Source organism: Rhinopithecus roxellana, chromosome 10 (genome assembly GCF_007565055.1).
Source record: "Rhinopithecus roxellana isolate Shanxi Qingling chromosome 10, ASM756505v1, whole genome shotgun sequence".
In the NCBI taxonomy this organism is placed as follows: domain Eukaryota; kingdom Metazoa; phylum Chordata; class Mammalia; order Primates; family Cercopithecidae; genus Rhinopithecus; species Rhinopithecus roxellana.
In genome coordinates this window covers 126,653,086-126,675,556 of record NC_044558.1, presented here as the reverse complement: position 1 = coordinate 126,675,556, position 22,471 = coordinate 126,653,086, and the positions used below count along the sequence as shown (strand labels likewise).

Below are 22,471 nucleotides of genomic sequence, written 5' to 3'. Positions count from 1 at the left end.
TGCTCTATAATTTCTACTTCTTATTAACCTTAATAATCCATCTCCCAGATAAATTTGGCTGGCTGGATATTAACTGCTGCACTTCTTCCTTTCCTGCCTCTGACAACTTGACCTCAAAGGAAAAATATGTTTTTGATATACACTTAAAAATCATGCTTTCTTATTGACTTAAATGATAATTTCAGATATTTATTCTCAAGGAAAATGTATAGCTCCAAAAAAATTATGCATATATCTAAAACATATCTTTCGGACAAAAAAAAAAAGCATAGCTCATCTAGAATGGAAAATAACCCAAAGATGTGTGCTGGACAGCAGACAAGCTGTACACCAGACATCAAGAAGAATGGGAGAAGATCCCGACTCCCAAAATCCAGAACCTCTTCCACTGGAAATCACTCATGTTAAATGACAGCTAGGGGGAGAAGTTCCATTTGTATTAATAAGTTACAGGTCCTCTGTTCTGGATTTACACTCTTTTACCTTTACAAAGTAGATTTTGGACTTACACTTTTAAAAATGTCAGAAATAAAAATCTCTGAATATGTGTGGCATTTTACTAAGATGTATCAGGAGACTTCAAAAACTTGTGGAAAAATGAAACTAAAAGATAAATATTATAAACTAATCCTTAACATAAACTCTATTAAGGTTAAAACACTTTTATAAATGAGAATACCAGCCATTTAGTCCATCCCTAAATAACTGAGAGTCCTAAGAATTTAACCACGTCAATGTAGTCTTTTTCACATTATTAACCGAATAGAAATGGACATCCTTAAAATCCTTTAAAGATTTTTTAACATTAGGAAACAAGAAGTCAGAAGAAGCCAAATCAGGATGATGAGATGAATGCTTCATGACTACCCACAAAAACTCTCACAAAATTCCTTTGTTTGATGAGAGGAATGAGCAGGAGCATTGCTGTGGTGGAGAACTCTATGAAGATGATTTCCCAGACATTTCTACTAAAGCTTTGACTAACTTTCCCAAAACATTCTCATAATAAGCAGATGTTATTGTTCCTTGGTCCCTGAGAAAGTCATAACAAGCAAAATGCTGTGAGCATCTTTTAAAATTGTTGCTGTGACCTTTGCTTGTGACCAGTTCACTTTTGCTTTGACTAAACCACTTCCACTTCTTGGTAGCCATTGCTTTGATTGTACTTTGTTTTCAGGACCATACTGGTAAAGACATATTTCATCTTCTGTTACAATTCTTCAAAGAAATGCTTCAGGATCTTGATCCCACTTGTTTAAAATTTCCACTGGAAGCTCTGCTCTTCTCGAGCTAATCTGGGTGCAACAGTTTTGGCACTCACTGAGTGGAAAGTTTGCTCAACTAATGTTTCAGTCAGATTTGTGTATGCTGAACCAATCAAACTGTCTGTGGTGGAGGTTCCGATTTCTGCTGTTAACTGTCAGTCTTCAATTAGGGCATAAACCAGGTTTATTTTTTCCTTGAAAACTGATGTGGATGGTCTGCTGGTGCAAGCTTCATCTTCAACATAGTGTTGCCCCTTCCTAAAATGAGCTATCCATTTGTAAACTGCTGATTTCTTTGGAGTGTTGTCCCCATAAACCTTTTGTGAATCATCGATGATTTTACTATTCTTCCATCCAAGCTTCACCATAAATGTGATGTTTATTCTTGCTTTAATTTTAGCAGAATTCATGTCGTTCTGATAGGAGTTCTTTTCAAACTGATGTCTTATCCTTCTTAGTGCCTCAAACTAGGTCCTGTTCAGACATGCTACAACACATTCATACAAGTTTATTTTGGTATAAAAAAATTTATGAAATCCATGCATAGTTTTATCACAACATCCATTTTCCATAAATTTCTGAGGTCCCCTCATATTTTTCACTATTTCTCTCTGAATTGCATATTTAATTTCTTGTACTTTATTTTGAGATAAATATGGCTACTAAACTACCAAAATATCAATTCTATACTAAGCTTAATGGAAACTCGATCTATCTTCATTCTCAGGGACAATCATATTGATGTCAAATATTTGAGGCCAACATTCGATCTGCAGAGTACCCTGGGATCAAGAAACCGGCCCAACTCAGGCTCTTAAGTAGCTAAGAATAGGAGGTCTTGCCCCTAGATGTATTAATATTTGTATCCTCTCTTTTTGTAATAAACAAGGATTTGAGAACATGTACAGTCATTAGGTTACAGCAACGAAAACTGCTATTTAAATTAGGTTTCAAATTTCACTGGAGTGCCAAAAAATGAAAGTTTAGTTGGAAACTGAATCCAACTATCAGTATTTCAAAATACAATTTAAGAAAAAGTTCCCTAAAGTAGGTGGGTGGGCCAGTGGAGCTGACAATAGGTATTCTACTTCCATGACTATGGTGTGTTTCAATGAAGAGGCAGAAGGTTTAAATTCAAGTGAAAAGATAAACTTTTTTCTTTTTTCTTTTTTGAGACAAGAGTTTTTGCCCTGTTGCCCAGGCTGGGGTGCAAGTGGCATGATATCGGCTCACTGCAACCTCCAACTCCTGGGTTCAGGCGATTCTCCTCCTCAGCTTCCCAAGTAGCTGAGAGTATAGGCACCTGCCACCACACCCAGCTAATTTTTGTATTTTTTAGTAGAGACGGGGTTTCACCATGTTGGCCAGGCTGGTCTCGAACTCTTGACCTCAGGTGATCCACCTGTCTTGGCCTCCCAAAGTGCTAGGATTACAGGCATGAGCCACCGCACCTGCCTAGATAAACATTTATTGAATGCCTACTTTGTGACTAACACCATGCTAGGTTCTTTAGAGTAACTTCAAGAGAATGAGTGGAAACTTGTGAGAATTATAAAAATCTTTACCCAGTTACTATTTTATTATAAATCTTTCATGTTGTATTCATCGCCTACACTCCTAGTGCAATGTACACTCCTAGTGGCTTTCAAAAATGCCATTTTAACTTACATATCTATGACAATCACCTTATCAAAATTATACATTTTACATCTCATCACCTTGTAATTCTAAGATTACAAAATAGAACACAAAAAGCAAACTGACAATTTTTCCTTTATTTATCCAGATATTTTAATACAGAAATTCATAGTTAAAATTACTGAAACGCTTGCCAAATGTTTAATATTATGTATTACAGTTCTTCCTTTCAAAAGTAAACCATACGCCAGAAAAAATTAAGTTCCACGATGAGGTTCTGAATAAGATATTAAAGGGCAAGAAGTTCTGCTATGAACAGTCCTTTATGGTCTGTTATTCGCCAAACGTACTTGACCACAAAATCCATTTTCATCTACCACCACTTAGGATCTTTAAGCACTACTGAGATTCATCAAAATTAAGGAAATAAGTGTTCCTTAATGGGTAGATGTTAAGTTAAATGAGTAGATAAATTTAATGATTTGGAAATGAATAAGATATATAGGTATATTCTTAATATCTAGAAACCTGGCAAAGAGACCCTTCTCATTGGTAATTTTTCTTTCTGTATTCTTCTTACATTTTCCCAGTATTTCTCCACACATTTCTTTAATAGATCTTCTATTCATTATTTCTCTTCTATTGATCTATGAAGATTTATGATTAGAGTATCTGGGACTAAATAAATAAGAGAAAGTAGTATAAAATAATATAACAGTATAATCTTGCCATGAAAATTGTGTGACCATCCAGTCTGCAGTGAATATGAGAGAAAGAAGTTAAAACCACATCTGTCACCATTACATAATACACATGGAATATGTATTTCTGAGATTAGTTTCAAAGACTACAGAGGACTTTATAGATTTTATGCACTTGAGATATTTCAGTTAAAAAAATTTAATAGAATTTGGAAAAGCAATACTTGTTTTTGTTTTCTTCCCACAATGGCTATTAGTGAATGACTTACCCCTCATGAATCTTTGTCACAGTCTGTGAAATAATTTTATTACTTTAGAAACTATAAATGAACCACTTTATCACTATGGTAAAGTATTATACTAAAAGTAGGTAGAAATAAATAAGGTAGACATCATGTGCAAGGTCAAACAAGTGAGTCAGTATAAAGAAGTGGGAATAGATTTCTTGAGTCCTGTCACCCAGTCCTCATCTCTAACCCTCCCTTTTCATGAATATATAAGCTTAAGTATACACCCACCTCCTTCACAAGTGCCAATCCTGGAAAATGGCATAGTGGGGGAAGTTCACAAAATGAAGATATTTCAGGAAAGCCTCACATAATTGCCTAGCATTTGAAGGTACTAAGCTTTCAGTAGTCTCTTTCTATTGTTCCCACCCCCCACATCATTTTTCTAGACCTCTTTAAAGCACCTTATATGTCTCAAATTCCCTACCTGACATTTACGTGTACTAACAAACAGGATTTTCCCCGAAGGAAATAAATATGGTAATTTTATGCTTTTTCTTCAAATCTTCAAAAAATATAAAGTTGTATCTTCAGCAGAGTAATGCCATTTTAATCTCCAGGAGAAGACTCTGAATATTTGGTTGCCAAGTTTACCGATTATAAATACATAATCAAAATTGTGTTCATCATGAAATAACAATGTATAGATTTTCAATATTATATAACATTATAAGAGCATAATATGGAGAAAATGCACAAAAATATCCCCCTTTAACTTCATGGTAAAACATGAACACTTCGGATTTTTTAAAAATCACAAAACATTTAAATAAGATTATCTTCCTATTGATCACTCATTGATAATATGAGCTCAGAGAAAGTAACAGCCTAAACTGGCAAAACTATTACGCAACATTTATGTAGCTAATTCAATAAATTAAGATAGAATTCTAAATATGAATACAGAATAACTGTAACACCTTATATTTTACAAAATGTTGTCAATTTCATTTCATTTTAGGATAGTTTAAATGATCAACTGTATTACAAAGCAAACTTTCATTTTTGAACCACCTTTTTAATAATATGCATACATATTACTGTAATACACCCTCTCATTTTCTTTAAAGAATTTTTGATCTTTCTTACCTACTACTTTGGTAGATACAGTATAGAAATGTAAAAGCGAAAACTGTAATTTCATTAAGATGTAAGAACAAAAATGCTAAACTCTCCAAAAAGACAAATCCTGAAGTATCTCGGCACATAATTCTGCCAGCATTATTCAGCACAAGTGAGCAAAGAAAATTTGTGGAGAACATGAGAAAGTATCATCATAGCAATTTATGAACTTGTCACCTCAGAAATGTACTGGAAATATTTCAGAAGAATAAGATTTAGACTGCAGAAACGATTTTCTCCCAATCTCAGCTAAGTTACTTGCTACATAAAGCTTCAGCATAGTACAAAAAAGCAGCAGATATAAGTAAAGACATAGACTGGCTAGGAATAACTGACCGATTAGAGCAAAATAGAACAGAACAGCCAATTTAACTCACCAAATAGCCTTTTGCTAAAAATCTGCGTTCTTCTCTTTGTCTCAGGCTTCTGGTTTCTAAAGACAAATTACATGCTTTCTGACAGAATGATGACAAAGGGGCACACCGTGATCTCTTTTCTGCTCTTTCCACTATAAGAAAACTGAACCACACCGCAGTCTCCAAGAGTAAGTACTTCATATGAGCATGCTCAGTATCTAATTTAAATGACTTGGTATTTGATCTCAGCATGTGATGACCTACTTCCAAATAAACTCAGAAAGCTGCACATTTAATAAAGATCATTAACTGACAATACAGAACTACTAAATGATAACTGATTTGTTTTTAACCTCATAATCTTTGTGGTTCATTTAACTGGAAATGATTATTTCTACAAGTTTATTAAATAACAAGTCCTTAAGTTTCAATATAGAATTATGTCAACATAAGAATCCCAAAATGCTAGAATGAATTGGAAGTTGCAAAACGTCCAAGATGTGATCCCAAAATGTAAATAGGACCATTGATAAATTAAACAAACTATAAACTACCCTTATTTCACTTTTCAATCTCTTATTCTGTCCTCTTGCCTGTTCACTAAGTAAAACAATCTGAAAACTATGCAGTGGTATTTTAATTTCTCCTTTGGAAATATTAATAAAGACTAATAAACTGAAATGTTCAATGTATTTATTAAAATGTTTGCTATCCTCAAACTATGGTGATAGGATTTTTATATGTTGTTTACATATTAAATAATTGAGTTATAAATTATACGTCACCCAAATACTGATAAATCTATAAAAAAGTCTTTAAAGAATGTTGTATTTTTGAGAAAGTTTTACAAAAATGCCACAAAAACCAACCAAATATTTTGTGTATGCATATTTATGCCATCAAATACATAATTCACCTAGTTTGTTAAGTAAATTGCTGCAAAGGCCATTAGTTTGGGATGATGAAAATATGGTCAAGAAGGTTTTTCCCCTGCTCCATTTTAATCTTCCTCCATAAATCTAGATCTAGTACAGCCCCACTAAAACCAGCTAGACAACTCTTTCACATCTACTTCCCACTTTTACCTTGGGTAGATGAGCAAAAATAGGAAGTGTCTGAACACTTGACATGCACCCCGCTCAGGATTGCAAGTCACTGACAGAATGGGGCTGACCCACCTTTAAATGGGCCCATATGCTAATTAGAGCTTTTCCCTTCTTCCCAAGCCTTCCTGGTCACCTCTTATTACTTCCCTATTGTAAATCACCCTTCTATATAAATGTCTCATTTTTGAGAACAGTAGCCTCACAGTCCTCTACCCTCCTGCCTCCTGACATGGAGGGTGTGGGAAGGCAAGAAGACATAGGAAATAGGCATCCCATGGAAACAGCTAAGATAAGGCCCTTCCTGAGACAAGGTTATCAAAAGGTCACAAAAATTAAAATGTGTCAATACACGTATGTTTTGTGTCTCTAAGTACTGTATGTATCAGGGTAGTTCTGTAGGAAGAATAAGTTACCTACAGTACTCAAAGAAAGCTCTATGATTCCTAAATGAGAAAGTGAAAACTCTTCACTAAAAAGAAACAAATAAAAAATCTGTGATCTATAAATATTATTTGAGAACATGTTATATATGAGTTATGGTACACTGCAATGCACAATGGGAACAAAAATGAGTACAACTATCTCTGTTTTTAAAGAGTTCAACTAATAGGAATGACCAGGCAAGAGTACATATAATTAATCTAAGTATTACAGTAAAAGACAGTTGCTTTAGTGTCCTAGAGAACTTAGAGGAAAGAGATGAAGCATTCTAAGGAAGGCAATCAGTAAGGTCTTTATGAGAGGGGTGAACTTTCTGAAATGCCCGGATGAATACTAAGGATCTAGACTAGACAGGAGAGAGAAAGAGGAGGAAACAGCCACGTCAAGGCTGAGATGTGGCACACTGGAGGACCTGGGAACTGGTGGTGTGGAGACTGGAGAAGTTGTGATATTGACAATGTGAATACTAGAAAGTGACGGCTGTCAACACTGGGAAGAAAGAAAGAGATAAAAACTAATTATTCTGAGATGGAATCTGGAAGCAGATGGCAAGAAGTGTTCTAGACCCTGGAAAACAGAAGAGTGAGGGAGTCAACTCTAAGAAAGAGAGATACAAAAACAGGTAAATGAAGACAGGCAAAGAGGCAGTAATTCCAGTCACACTGGCATAGTACTTACTCATTTCAAATTCACTGTATGAATTCCTCCATATCACTAAATTGCTCTCTAACATGCATTTCCTGTCTCCCATACATCCAACTTAAGTGTTCTGATTTAAAATTGAGATCATCTTGTAATTACATATATCCCTTAAACCTGAGGCCTTCTTTTTTAAATCCTTATACATCACTTATTCTTTAACTTACTGATTTACCCTTTCTCTACCAGCAAAACCTGATATAATGTTTTCCAAATACTACCCCAGTAAGAATGAATGTTTAAAAACTCAACCAAAGATATAACTTATTTCTATGACAATTGAGTATACTCTGAAGACTTTATACAGTGTTAGTGCATTTGTCCCACTGCATGTACATACATGAGATGGGCGGATCTTGCTCATGACTTAAATGTATCTGCCTTCCATTTGATACCTAACCAAAGGGAGGGAATGGGAGAAGCAAGACTAGAAATGAATACATGAGCCTTGTACGGCAATTATCATTATCACATCATTATCACCCAGAGACCACAGTTTGTTAGGGTTCACAAATGGTGTTTGTACATTCTATGGGCTGAGTCTTACACTGTAATCTGTTGTTGTTTTGTTTACCATTGGGTTATAGCAGAATCATCTGGGAAGCTGGAGAACAAACACACACATGTACTTCCCAGGGTCCAGAAACCTTTCCACCTGACCCATCAGTGGAGCGAGTCTGTAAAACCTCCCTAAATTTTGAGTTTGCTCTGATTAAGAGCCACTCCTCTAGATGCTCACCAGTTCACAGTCTTTCAACTTATGAGTCTTGTTTTAAGGTGATGAATGACAGCTAGCACTTATAGAATGTCTCAAATATATGGTTTCATTTCATATTCACAAATCCTCATGTAATAGATTTTATTAATATTCTACCTGGTAAACAAATCTGGACACAGAGACTCAGAGGCTTATTCTGTGTCACATAGATAAGTGAATAGAGTTGAAATTTGGACGCAGATTTTGGAATTTTTTTGTGGTGATAGAAACCCATGGTCTAAATGTGATCTAAAAGGCAGTGAATTCAGGAGGCAAAACTACTGAAAATAATTTTCAATAGTAAAGAAATATGGAAAGAAGTAGGGGAAGAGTTGGGAGTAACTATGAAGGGAATAATTAAGAATGAACAAAAAGTAATGAACCCAAGGCAAGTGGTACTAACTCAGCTTTTATTTAGTTTTATTACAGTATAATTCACATTTCATTAAACCCACCTATGGTTAGGTGTACTGTTCAGTGACTTTTACTGAATTTACAGAGTTGTGCAACTATTACCACATCCAGTTTTATAACATTTCCATCACCACAAAAAAATTCCCTCACGTCCCATTTACAGTCAATCTCCACATCCACCACCAGCCCTAGGCAACCACTGATTTGTTTTGTCTCAATAATTTGCCTTTCTGGGAAATTCACAAAAATGGAATTATACAATGTGTAGTCTCTGTGTCTGGCTCCTTAGCATCAAGGTTTTAAAATTCGGTCATCGTATACCATTTATCAGTCAACTGTTTTTTTTTTTTATTGCTGGGTAGTTTTACTGTATTGATAGCACATTTTGTCTATCCATTCACAGTAGTTGACAGACATTTGCACTGTTAGGCGATTATGAATAATGCTATCAACAGTTTAGTACAAATCTTTGTGTGGACATGTTTTCATTCTTCTTAAGATACTTAAGTAGTAGAATTGCTTGGTCAAATTTACAATTAATTTTTTCCAGAAACTGCCAATCTCTTTCCAAAGTGGTTGTAACATTTTATATTTCTATTACCAGTGTAACAGTTTGAGTTTTTCCACATCCTCTGCAATACTTGATATTGACAGTCTTTGATTATAGCCATTCTAGTGGGTTCCTCAGTGTGGTTTTAATTTGCAATCTGCTAATGTTTAATGATGCTGAACATCTTTTCATGTGCTCACTGGCTATTTGAGTATATTCTCTTGTGAAATACATTTAAATTTTTTCCCTATTTAAAAAATTGGGCTGTTTGTCTTTTTATTATTGAGTTGTAAAAGTTCTTTATATATTCTGGCTATGAGTTATTTGACAAATATGTGACTTGCCTGTATGTTCTCCCAGTCTGTGACTTGTCTTTTCATTCTCTTCAGTGTTCTACACAGATAAAGCAAAATTTCTAAATTTTGATGAAGTCTAGTTTACCAATTTTTTCTTTTATAAATCTTTAATTACATCTAAGAAATCTTTGCCAGGCCCAATGTCACAATCTTTTTTCTAAAAGTTTTATACTTTTTGTTTTTACATTTAAATCAATAATCCACTTAATTTTTATGCATATGATTACAAGGGCCTAAGGTTTTAAAAAATTTTTTATGCTTACATATAGCTATCTATCTAATTATCATAACATCATTTATTGAATCATTCATTCTCTCCCAATGAATTCCTTGGGCACTTCTGTCAAAATTCTTTCCTTGGTTTTGGAAAGCAGAAATAGCAAGCAAGGAAAGGGTTAAGAAAAATGAATGAAGATACAGACAGATTTGGATTGAAGAGGAAGAAAAAGCTAATGAAGTTCATGGCTGATAGTTTCTATTTTCTTCTCCAAGGTATGATCTGCTAGGAATGAGGAAAAGAGGAGTGAGACAAGCATTCTGAGGTGAGTAATCAAAGATCTGGAACATATGTTATGGGGAATAGGAAAGCTACTGGATAATGAAGACAATTAGTTTAGAATATGCTGTTTTGTCAACTAGTATTAGTCACCAAGAAGTGAAGCTAGTCATAGGCCTGCATACAGATACTGGAATTTCCATCAAATCTTCTATTCTCAGGAAGAATGAAAAGGAAATCTATTCAGCTGGAAGGATAAAGGATTAAAAAAAGTTTTTTAATGTTTAAAATTTTTTTTATTGGTACATAATATTTATACATATTTAAGGGGGACAGGTGATACTTTTGTTGCCACATGGAAACTATAATTGATCAACTCAGGTTATTTGGGGGATCCATCACCTCAAGTACTAATCATTTTTCTGTGTTGGGAACATTTTAGGTCCTCTCTTCTAGCTATTCTGAAATGCATTTAATACATTGTTGCTAACTATGGTCACCCTACTCTGCTATCCAATATTTGAGCTTTTCCCTTCCATCTAACTGTATGTTTGTACCCACTAACTAACCTTTCTTCAGCTCCCCTTCCCCCTACACTGTCATCATTCTACTGTCGACCTCCATGATATTCATTTTTTTAGCTTCCACTTAAGAATGCAAACATGTGCTATTTGTCTTTCCGTTCCTGGCTTATTTCACTTAATGACCTCCAGTTCCATCCATGTTGATGCAAATGACATGATTTCATTCTCTTTTAGTGACTCTTTTCAAAAAGTTTGAGATTTCACCTAACTTAGAGAATAAAATATAGAATCAGTTACACACAGCTTCAGAAAAAAAGCTCAAGTCTTAGAATGTGCTTTTCCTCCATGGTATCTGAGGTCATCAGGTTTAATGCTACTTTTTGCTGGGATCTGGTATCTCAACAAAAAGCATCTTGCAGTACAAATATTTACATCAAACTTTCGAAGTGTGGTTGGCTTCTGAGCAACTGCAAGCTCCTAAGATCACACTGTCATGTATTCATGAAACAACTCTGAATTTTAACCAACCACTGGGAAGAAAAACCAGTGGCAACAGGATCTTGAAAATGAGAAATAAACCACAAGTTAGAAACAGATGCTGCCATCACTGCCACCACTTCGTTCTTTGGGACAAACCAATGACACTTTTCAGTACAACACACTGACAGGTCATGAGGTACTGACGCTAGATGTTGCTGATAAAATATTTTTTTAATATTTTATTGCTTTCTCACCCAGATATATCTACAGAAGGCATTTTTCCAAAAAAGAAAAAAAGCATTTTGAATTTTAAATATTCAATCGTTAGGAAGATCTCTACAAAATCAGGAGCAAACATTTGAAAGAGTCTTGGGCAGCGGTATACATTTTACATAATAATTTGTTACTGTCTTACAAAAAAGAATTGTAAATTTTAAATCATATTTCCATAAAATAAATGTAATGATCCAGTGACTTTTACTGCAGTGATAAATCCTTAGCACCTACTTAGCATGTGGCAAGATAATGAATAGATCTAATTATACATTATTTTGGCATTCAAGCTGTCTTTTGCTATAGACAATGTTTAGACTATAAGAAAATCTATCATGTTTTGCTAGAAAAACAAAAAAACAAAACCATACATGAAATAATTTTGCTGCTGAATAATGGTCTTATAGAAAATTTTAAAAAATATTTCACTACGTAAATAAAAAAATGGGGATGGGGTATAACTATTCCTGCATTCTGCTAAAAGATAGAAAAATAAATATTTCTTAGTGCTCCTTTCCCCAAAATCAAAACTCATTTTTTTCCAACTCTGCCTAAGGATATTATTAATCAGATAGTTAATAACTTTATTACAAAATTTGTAATAAAAAAAATCTGCTCTCTTTGTTCATTCACTCAATCATTCATTCCACAAATATCTACTAAGCATTAACTATGAACCAGACACTGTTCTACGTGTTACACACAACAGCAGTAAAAAGGTCTATGCTCTCATGGAGCATACATTCTCATGGGGGAATGAAACTCAATAAACAAAAGACTACTTGAGATAGTGGAAAAGGATTATGCAAAGAACTAAGACAGGTTCAATGACTCAGTGAATGGATTGTCAGGAAAAGCCCCGAGGGAGCAACAGTTAAACACTGACTTAATGTCACAAAAAGGGGGAAAGAAATCTGGATAGAGAGAGTGGACAGTTAGTTTAAAGGCTCTAAGCCTCCTGGCATATCTGAAAGAGATGAAAGAAGGCCTTTGTGACTAGAGTATGGTAGGATGAGAGGAAAACAGTTGTAGAAGTAGAAAAGTCAACTGGGGTTAGATTTATAAGTCAGATAATGAACTTTGGATTTTATTCTAAGTGCTATGGAAAGCCACTGGAAGACACTGACAGGATCTGAATTACATTTTTATACTTTAAGAAAATGAATCTAGCCAGTGTGGAGAATGGATTGTAAAGGGTCAAGGGTGAACAAGCAGGGGAAAAGCAAAGAGGCTGCCACAGTTGTCTGCGTGAAAGATGATGGTGGCAAAGACGGGAGGTGTGGCAGAGATGGAGAGAAGTGAGCAGATTTGGGATACGTTTTGGAGGGGAGGAAGTGTCAACGGGGCTCACTGATGATAGACTGGAGGGGAGGTGGGGTGATGTTAAGTGAAGGAAAGAGAAAAACTGAGGATGACTGCAAAGGCGGCAAAGTTGTTTTTTTCTGACTGTATATATTAGACACTGTATGAAGAGGTCAGTGAAAGTGGAGATCAGGAAAGAGGTGGAGATGAAGATTTATGGCTGACTGGCATATGGTGTACAAACAGCCTTGGAAGTGAATGAGGCGACTTACACACACACACACACACACACACACACACACACACCCCACACCAGATAGACTCTGTGACTTCAACAATGCCAACTGTGTGCCTAGTCCTATGCTCGGTGTATCTGTGGGAAAAACAGATCTTTGTCTTCAGGGAGCTTCTATCAGAGAAGACAAGTGCAAACATAATAAACGATGTAGTACATTAGAAGGTGGTAAGTGCTATGAAAGAAAAACTAGAGTGTGGCTCAGGAGTGTGGCTAGGGTAGTGAAATTAAACAGGGGTCAGGATAAGCATCATTCAAAAGGTGAGACATGAGCAAAAAGGGAACAAAAAGACAGGCGAGGAAAAGGTCAGTGTTAAGACCCTGAAGTAGGAATACATAACATCTTCCAAAATAAGTATTGCCGACATATTTGAAAAATAGCCAGAACAGTATGGGAGACTGGTCTGAATGGAAGACCAGTAGGATCGGAGCAGTGAGAAAAGGGCCAGAAAAGGAATGGTCATGAAAGCAGCATGAAACCCACAAGGGTATGATGTCATAGAAGTCAGGAGAAAAGGGTGTTAAGGTCCAACGATGCTGAATGTTGCCAAGAAGTAAAGTGAGATCTGAACAGAGAGGTCCCTAGTGTTGGAAGTGCAGTGTGGAGTCAGTGGGGAAGAGAGCTAACTCTACAGAAGGGCAGAGAAGGAGGGACAGCTGGCAGGAGGGATATTCACTTCTAAACATAATAGGACAGGTTGGCTCTCGGGATTTAACTAAATTAGTACTCTATCACAGCCAGTGAACAAGGATTTGAAAGTTTTAATTATGTCAACATGGTCAATCAGTACTAGAATCCAAAAAACTCATTTTATTTTCTCATTCAATTACAAACTATGAAAAAAAGTCACTTCTCTCTAAGCTATTTCTCTAAAAAGAAACAGAGAAAACAAGTTAAAAACTCATAAGCCAGAGTAGCAGCTTTGGCAGCAACACGATAGCAGCCACCATTTGTTGAGACCCACTCTGGGTGTTGTGGATATGTTATTCGTCTTTTGTTTGTACAGGAATATTGTCACAGAGGTTTTACTATTCATACTGTGTTATAAGCAAAGGTAAAACAGGGTTTCACTGCTAGGAAATGGCAGGAAGGGATTAGAAGGAGCTTATGCTTTTTCTACTTTGCCACAGTGTCTCTCTTTTATTCACACCTGCTTAGAATAAGAGATCACATAGGGGTAGGTTTTCTTCTTGCTTTGTAAGAGACACTCTTGATAGCTAGATATGGTATTTTTTATTCTTTATGACACCAGGAATTACGTTAGTTACCTTAATGCTCTATTGGAAAAATTACAAATTACTTGTTGACAGTTCGTGGTTCAAATTTTTTCACTATATGCATTTAACATATACAAGATTTTACAGTCTAAAGACCTATGAAAAATCTACTATTAAATTGTCTTTATGTGTTAATTGAAAACATTTGATTGAAATAGTTAATCCTTAATCAGTACTGACATATAAAATATAATCTCTGTTGACAACTGAGAAAGGAAGATAACAGATTTTTCAAAAAGTTTAGAAAAGACTGACAAAATCTCACATTGTAGAAACAAAATATTCTTCAAGAAATCAGACTCAATAAAATACTGTTCAATGTCACGGAAAAAAACATAACTATTGCTTTTTGAAAACTGAAACTAGATAGATACACTTCAATCATCTCAATTAGTGTAGGTAAGGCAAACACCAGATGCTCATTAAGCAAAGTTATATAAATAGCAACAAAGAGAGAGAAAGATGCCAAAGTAAACAGAATAATCAATAGAGAATGGCTTCACAAATTAAAGTTCATCTGTAGTATGGAACACATCATGCAGCTGTCAAAAATAATAGCAGAAGTATGTGTACTGCCATGGAAGACATCTATGATATACATACATTATTTTTTGTGTGGGTGTGTTTATGTGTGTATATACACACATACATATATACACACATATACACACACACATACACACATATACATAGATATATACCTAAAAGGCAGGTAACAGAACAGTATATGTTAATAGCCTAGATAAAGGCTACTTTTTTTTTTGAGACACGGTCTCTCTCTCTCTCACCTAGGCTGGAGTGCAATGGTGCAATCTCGGCACACTGCTGCAGCCTCCACCTCCTGGGCTCAATCAATCTTCCCACCTCAGCTCCCAGAGTAGCTGAGACTACAGGTGTGTGCCACCACACCCGGCTAAATTTTTGTATTTTTTTGTAGAGACAGGGTTTCGCCATGTTGCCCAGGCTGGTCTCGAACTCTGGACTCAAGTGATCCGCCTGCCTTGGCCTTCCAAAGTGCTAGGATTACAGGAATGAGCTATCACTCACCCAGTCTCCTTACTTTATATCCTTTTGTGCTATATGAATTGTTCTGATAAGCATGTATTAGTTATGTACTTAACAACTAAAAAGAAAGAAAAGAAATGGGGGAAAAAGAGGTTGTGGGAGGAAGGGAAAGGAAATAAAAAGGGAAATAACAGAAGCCAGGAATAAGATGACAGGTACACATGCTAGCAAGGTGGTATGGAGAGATCTGGAGTGTGATGGTTCAGGTTCAAGTCCTAGTCCTGTTACTAACTTTGCGCAAGTTAAACTCCAAGGTTCAGAGGTTTCGTTTATTTAATAGTCTTACTACAGTAAGACTATTTCTCACCCTACAGAATTATTGTGAACATTACCACGAGAAAAACTTTGAAATGTGACAAATACAGTGTCTGGTACAGTATAAATACCCAATAAATGGTAGCTAGTTTATGTTTTGAAATTAAAATGCTAAAGAAAACAGCTTTACCTGTAAATCATTTGCTTTCTATAACCTTAAAGTATATTTGATATAAACCCTTTTCATTAGTTTTTTTTTTTTTTTTTTTTTTTTTTTGAGACAGAGTCTCGCTCTGTCGCCCAAGCTGGAGTGCAGTGGCCGGATCTCAGCTCACTGCAAGCTCCGCCTCCCGGGTTCACGCCATTCTCCTGCCTCAGCCTCCCGAGTAGCTGGGACTACAGGCGCCTGCCACCTCGCCCGGCTAGTTTTTTGTGCTTTTTAGTAGAGATGGGGTTTCACCGTGTTAGCCAGGATGGTCTCGATCTCCTGACCTCGTGATCCGCCCACCTCGGCCTCCCAAAGTGCTGGGATTACAGGCTTGAGCCACCGCGCCCGGCCTCATTAGTTTTAAAAAGTAGGTAGTAATGATGATCACAAAGCCAGTTCAGTAGAATATATGCTGGTGGTACTATTAGAAATGTATTTCATCTGAGATTTCCAATTCCAGCTTTAGAAGTCCCTAGAGCACTTGTCCTTGTTCATACAACTCTGAATCCGAAATCTGTGCCTCTTATCCAGAGATTTCAATATTCAATTTGTCTGTATAATAAAACTGGTAAATACCTGTACCTCCTGAAGTCACTCTGCAGTAGATAGGTAAAAGGCGGATATTAAGGAGGGGCACATTCTCTAGACCATTCTTTCATATTTAAAAAAAATCAGTTGGTAGGGATGTAAATTTGTACAACCTCTATGGAAATCAGTATGAAGATTTCTCAAGGAACCAGAAATAGAACTATCAGGCAATCTAGCAATCCCACTCCTGGGTATCTATCCAAAGGAAAAGAATTCATTATATAAAAAAGATACATGCACTTGTATGTTTATTGTAGCACCATTCACAATAGCAAAGATACAGGATCAATCTAACTGTCAATCAATGGAGGACTGAATAAAGTTAATGTGCATATACACAATGGAATACTATTCGGTCATGAAAAAGAATAAAATCATGTATTCTGCAGCAACATGGATGGAACTGGAGGTCATTATCTTAAGTGAAACAACTCAGACACAGAAAAGACAAATACTGCAGTTCTCACTTATAAGTGGGAGCTAAATAATGCGTACACATGGAAGCAGAGTATGGAATGAAGGACAATGGCGACTGACAGGGTTTGGATATTTGTTCTAACCCAGTCTCATGCTGAAATGTAATCCCCAAGGTTGGAGGTGAAGCCTGGTGGGAGGTGTTTGGATCATGGCGGTGGATCCCTCATGGCTTGGTGCTGTAGTAGCAACAGTGAGTGAGTTCTCATGAGATCTGGTTGTTAAAAGTGTGAGGCACCTCTCTTCCTGCCATTCTTTTAAAGCTCCTGCTCTGGCTCTGTGACATGCCTGCTCCCGCTTTGCCTTCTGCCATGAGTAAAAGCTCTGTGAGGCCTACCCAGAAGCAGAGTAAACGCCAACAACATGCTTGGACAGCCTTGCAGAACCATGAGCCAATTAAACTTCTTTTCTTTATGAATTATCCAGCCTCAGATATTTCTTTATAGCAATGCAAGAATGGTCTAATACAGGGCCTCAGATGGATGGGAGGGTAGGAGGAGGGTGGATAACGGGAGGTTGCTTGGTAGGTATGATGTGCTGGGAGGCTGTCTGGTGGGTACAATGTGCGTTGCTCCAGTGATAGATGCACACTGAAGGCCCTGATTTTACCACAGTGCAATACATATCAATGTAGTAAAACTGTACTTGTACCCTATGATTACATACAAATTTAAAAAATCAAAACTCTAAATCAGAAGAAATGTCCAAGTATAAAATTCATACCTAACTTTCCATTTGAAGTAAGAAATTGATTAAAAATTTAAACTGCCTTCTCACAGCAACCTAATTTAATCAACATTATTTGCTTTTAAAATCTTGGCTTCATGTGTTCCCAACATGGAGAATTACCTTAATAAGCATAAAGTATCTTAATAAACAAAGTCTTACCTAATGAAGCATCATTCTTGTGAATTTTACTATCATATACCCCTCTTCTAAGTACTAAGACTTTCCTTCTTTAAAAATCAAAACCAGGCCGGGCGTGGTGGCTCAAGCCTGTAATCCCAGCACTTTGGGAGGCCGAGACGGGCGAATCACGAGGTCAGGAGATCGAGACCATCCTGGCTAACACGGTGAAACCCCGTCTCTACTAAAAACTACAAAAAACTAGCCGGGCAAGGTGGCGGCGCCTGTAGTCCCAGCTACTCGGGAGGCTGAGGCAGGAGAATGGTGTGAACCCGGGAGGCGGAGCTTGCAGTGAGCTGAGATCTGGCCACAGCACTCCAGCTTGGGTGACAGAGCGAGACTCTGTCTCAAAAAAAAAAAAAAAAAAAATCAAAACCACATTAATATTGCATCCTCTTATGTTTAAAGTTGACTTACACGCTACTGTCCTTGGATTTATGCACCTCATAAACACTCCAAAACCTAATCTACAATTTAAAAGTCTAAAATCTGAAACAGGGGTCAACAAATTTATTCTGTACAGGACCAGATAGTAAATATTTCGGGCCTTGTGGACTGAACAGTCTGTCAAAACTATCAACGTTGCTACAGTGAGAAAGTCGCCATAGACATTACATAAACAAATGAGTATAGCTACATTCCAACAAAGCTTTATTTACAAAAACAGGCAGCAGGCTGGATTTGGTCCACAAGCCACAATTACTGACCCCTAATCTAAAGTATTAGTTAAGTAGAATGTCTATGATAGTCTTATCACTCCTTAAAAGTTTATTACCACAAGACTCTGACCAATTATTTACTAGATCATTTCACTTATTAACAATTAGTATTACTAATTTTAGTAAGAATAAATTCTTTTATTTCTTTCTTTTTTTTTTTGAGACACAGGGTCTGACTCTGTGGTCCATGCTGCAGTACAAAGGTGCCATCTGGGCTCAATGCAACCCCTTCCACCTCCCAGGTTTAAGCAATTCTCCTGCCTTGGCCTCCTGAGTGGCTGGGACTACAGGTGCACGCCACCACACCCGGCTAAATTTTTTTTGTATTTTGAGTAGAGACAGGGTTTCAACTATGTTGGCCAGGCTGGTCTTGAACTCCTGATCTCAAGTGATCTGCCTGCCTCGGCCTCCCAAAGTGCTGGGATTACAGGTATGAGCCACTGTGCCAGGCCAAGAGTAAATTATTTTTTCTATTCTTATAATTTCATTAGGGTTCTCCTTAATATTTAATTTTTCATAATTCCACATTTCATTAACTAAAGTGAACTTAATCAGTCTTTCCTCATGAATCTCATTTTCTAAAATTTGTCCTTTTTACACCTTTGACTTCTCTCCAAGTTTCCTACGAAAAGTAGAAATGTCAGCACTTCTCTGTAATTATCTGCTTTTATAAAATTCAAAAGTAAAGCAAGCATTTACATGTTTACTTTTTCCTTCATTAAAATTAAAAATAAAAATACTAAAAAAAATTTTTTAAATTCAAGTCAACTGTTCATAATGAAGATATTCTTTTAAAGTATGGTAGCTAGCCTCTAAGATGACCCTCAATGATCCCCAGCCTATACATGGACTATACAAGGGTATGCACACCCTTGTATAGTCCCCCCCTGCAATGAATCAAGACTGGCCTTTTTCACCAATAAAATATGACAAAAGTGACACCCAAAGTTAAGTCATAATGGCAGGGCAGCTTCTGCCTTGCTCTCTTGGGCTTGGTTACTATGGACAAAGCCAACCACCATGTCATGGGTCACGCAGCCTTGTGCAGAAAAACCAACTACCCACCCTCAACTTACCAGACACGTGATCCTCCAGCATGAGCTTTCAAGCTTCCAGAGACTAAAGTCTTAGGCTCATAAGGCTCATACAACCTCGTAAGAGAACCTGAGCCAGATCCTCCAGCATGAGCTTTCAAGCTTGCAGAGACTAAAGCGTTAGGCTCATAAGGTTCATACAACCTCATAAAAGAATCTGAGCCAGAACTACCTAACCAAGCAGCTTGAGAATTCCTGACTCACAGGAACAGGGGGGAATGTTAATAAATGATTATAGCATTATGTTTGGAGGTAATCTGAGAAAACAGTTGATATTCCTGTACCTAATTAGGTTACAACATATCTTATTTTGTATAACTGAATATTTCGGTTCTTGGCAGCAGCAGTTGAAAAACAATCATCTATATTGCAGTAAGATGAGTTTAGGGGACAAGACTGACAACAACAACAACCAATTAGGCTGCATGGTAGTGATGGATGCTAGGCTGTTCATTCAACAACACTCAACATTAACTCAAAGCATTCAGTGTGGGAAGCTGTGTGCCAGGCTATTAAAGTATTAACAGTTTGATTTCTACATACTGGTCTATGACCCACAGTTATATGCAAGAAACAACCCCTACTTGACTCCCATTCTTGCCCATGTAAATCTCACTGTTTCACAGGGCACTGTGTTTTTAAATCTTGGTCTGACCCATTAGTGGACAATGATGTTTGCTACCAGTACTTTAAAATAACAAAACAGAAGAGAAGGTATAGGTGGCAAAGAGAAGAAAGTATTTTCATTTTAGTATTATATAAAGTGGACAGTGGATCATCCAATAATATTTATTTCTTATTGTGGGTAATGGTCAAAAAAAATTAAAATAAATGACATAAAATACCAAATATGTTTGTATCATAGGAAACTAATTAGTCACCACACTCATCCAGTTAGCCGTCAGCTCATTTTCCTTTTCCAACTTCTCTTTTGCCTGCCCTTTAAATAGCTGGGCTTCCCTGCTCATTTTGTTTTCACACTGATATTTTTAAATTCCCGTGAAAACTGGCTCTGGCTCAGTTGCTTTTTTCCTAATCTCAGATCTGCTTATCTTGAGAGGGTTGAGAATAGGAAAGTCTCTTCTCTTTTGGGACATTCCATTTAAAACACACCTAATGGTTGTCTCACAAGAGTAAGGCAAGTAATAAAAGGAAGATCAGATAGGGAACTTGCAGTAACACTGAGATAACTGAAATTTCTGGCTACATGAATCATTTTCAGTTCTCCAACATGCTAGAAATAATTAGATATGCTGGGCTTTCAAGGTTAATTTTTAACTCTAGAATGTCCAAGCAATAATTGTACTTCCTACTAAGACTTTAAGATTATTATCACCCATGTGCAGCACGTAAAGCTCTCTGATTTCGTGACGAGGGCCACAGATGTAGTACACATCTGGAATGCAGTAAGTTATCTCCCAGCTTTCTCTCCTGCAGCACGTGGCACAGTGCTTTGCATTAACCTGAATAAATGAGTATCTTTTAAAAAAATTATTTGGGGAATTGAAAGACCAAAAAAGGAAATATTTATCCAACTGATAATTCATTTACTTATTTGCAATGCTTCAAGAGAAAGGCATTATTATCCATAAGGAAGTTTTCCTAGCTTTAAACCAGTATTTCTATCACTGAAAATATAATTACCAGTAAATATAAAAATGTATTTCCTAAAACTTTTTAACAAGATGAAGGAGGATTTCAAGATTGGGTTTTTTCTATCAAAAGGTAAAGTGAAGCTGACACTAAAAGCAAGACTTCAAAGAGTAAGACTCAGCTGAATAATAACTTTCAAAATATACGACACAAGGAGGAAATGAAGATGCAACATATTGTAAGCAGATTTTAACAATTAATAAAGAAACAGATTAATGTCTTTGGAAAAGCATAGAAAAGCAAGTAACCAAATTCCACTAGAATGAGATCAAGAATAGAAAGGGGGGGCATTAAATCACAAAAGCTCTAATGAAAGGAAAATTCTGGCTGCTGTCAAGAGTCTTTTCCTAAGCAACATTCCCATTTTTATTAATTTTTCAGAAAGGAGTTATTTATGTCAATAAAATTTTAGCAGTTATGTCACCTAGTCCTATCACTGGTCTACACAAGACTCGACAGCAGTCTGTTTAATGGTCTGAATAGCATGAATATGTTGGTAAGTGTCAAATTCATTCTCCTAACCCATTCCTGAGTTCCAGACTGGTATACCAAACTTCCTGCCTGAAATTTCCATTGGCTTTTCCACAACCATCTCAAACTTAACCTACCAAAAACGAATCTCTTGCTGATCTCCAACCTTCAATCCACAACTCCTCCCTGAGCCCCTGCCCTTTTCCCCAAAAGAACATTTTTTCCTATTTCTAAGCATCAAATCAGCTGCAACAATTCAGGGACAGTGCCTGTTTTATTCATCGCTGTGACCCCAAAAGCTACCAGAGGTCTTGGTGTATAATAAAAACTCAATAAACATTGGTCATTGAAAGGCTTTCTTTTACATTTAATCCCATTTACCGTTAAGTATATATAATGCCTTTATACATAAATTATAAATGCAAACAGACAATGACAAGGTAAAATAAAAAATGAATTTAATTTGAAAAAGGAATATAATCTAAATCAACATAATATGTATCATAAATCTGTTCTTTTGTCTTTAGGGATTACAAGTTTATTAATACAGTACTTTCATAAGTTGAATCTACAAAATAAGACCTTAAAGGTAAACAAGCATCATGGTCTGATACAGTTATTCCATTGAAATATTTACTCTAAGTTGGCCATTGCCAGAAGCATCAATAAAATTTCAGAACTGGGAACATCATTTCTAA

The 22,471-nt window shown here is 36.3% G+C and overlaps 1 protein-coding gene across 5 annotated transcripts in view; it reads right to left on the bottom strand.

Moving 5' to 3' along the window:
• PLEKHA5 (pleckstrin homology domain containing A5) overlaps positions 1-22,471 on the bottom strand; it is a 254,613-nt gene that overhangs the window by 167,566 nt on the left and 64,576 nt on the right. The window contains exon 4 of one of the 5 annotated variants that reach the window (XM_010354716.2): positions 8,766-10,435. The exons of the other annotated variants lie outside the window; for them this stretch is intronic. Within the exon in view, the coding sequence (XP_010353018.1) occupies positions 10,432-10,435 (4 nt within the window). The 3' untranslated portion in view covers positions 8,766-10,431. Of the gene's footprint in view, positions 1-8,765; positions 10,436-22,471 lie in introns of those variants that run through there. 5 annotated transcript variants of the gene reach the window in all.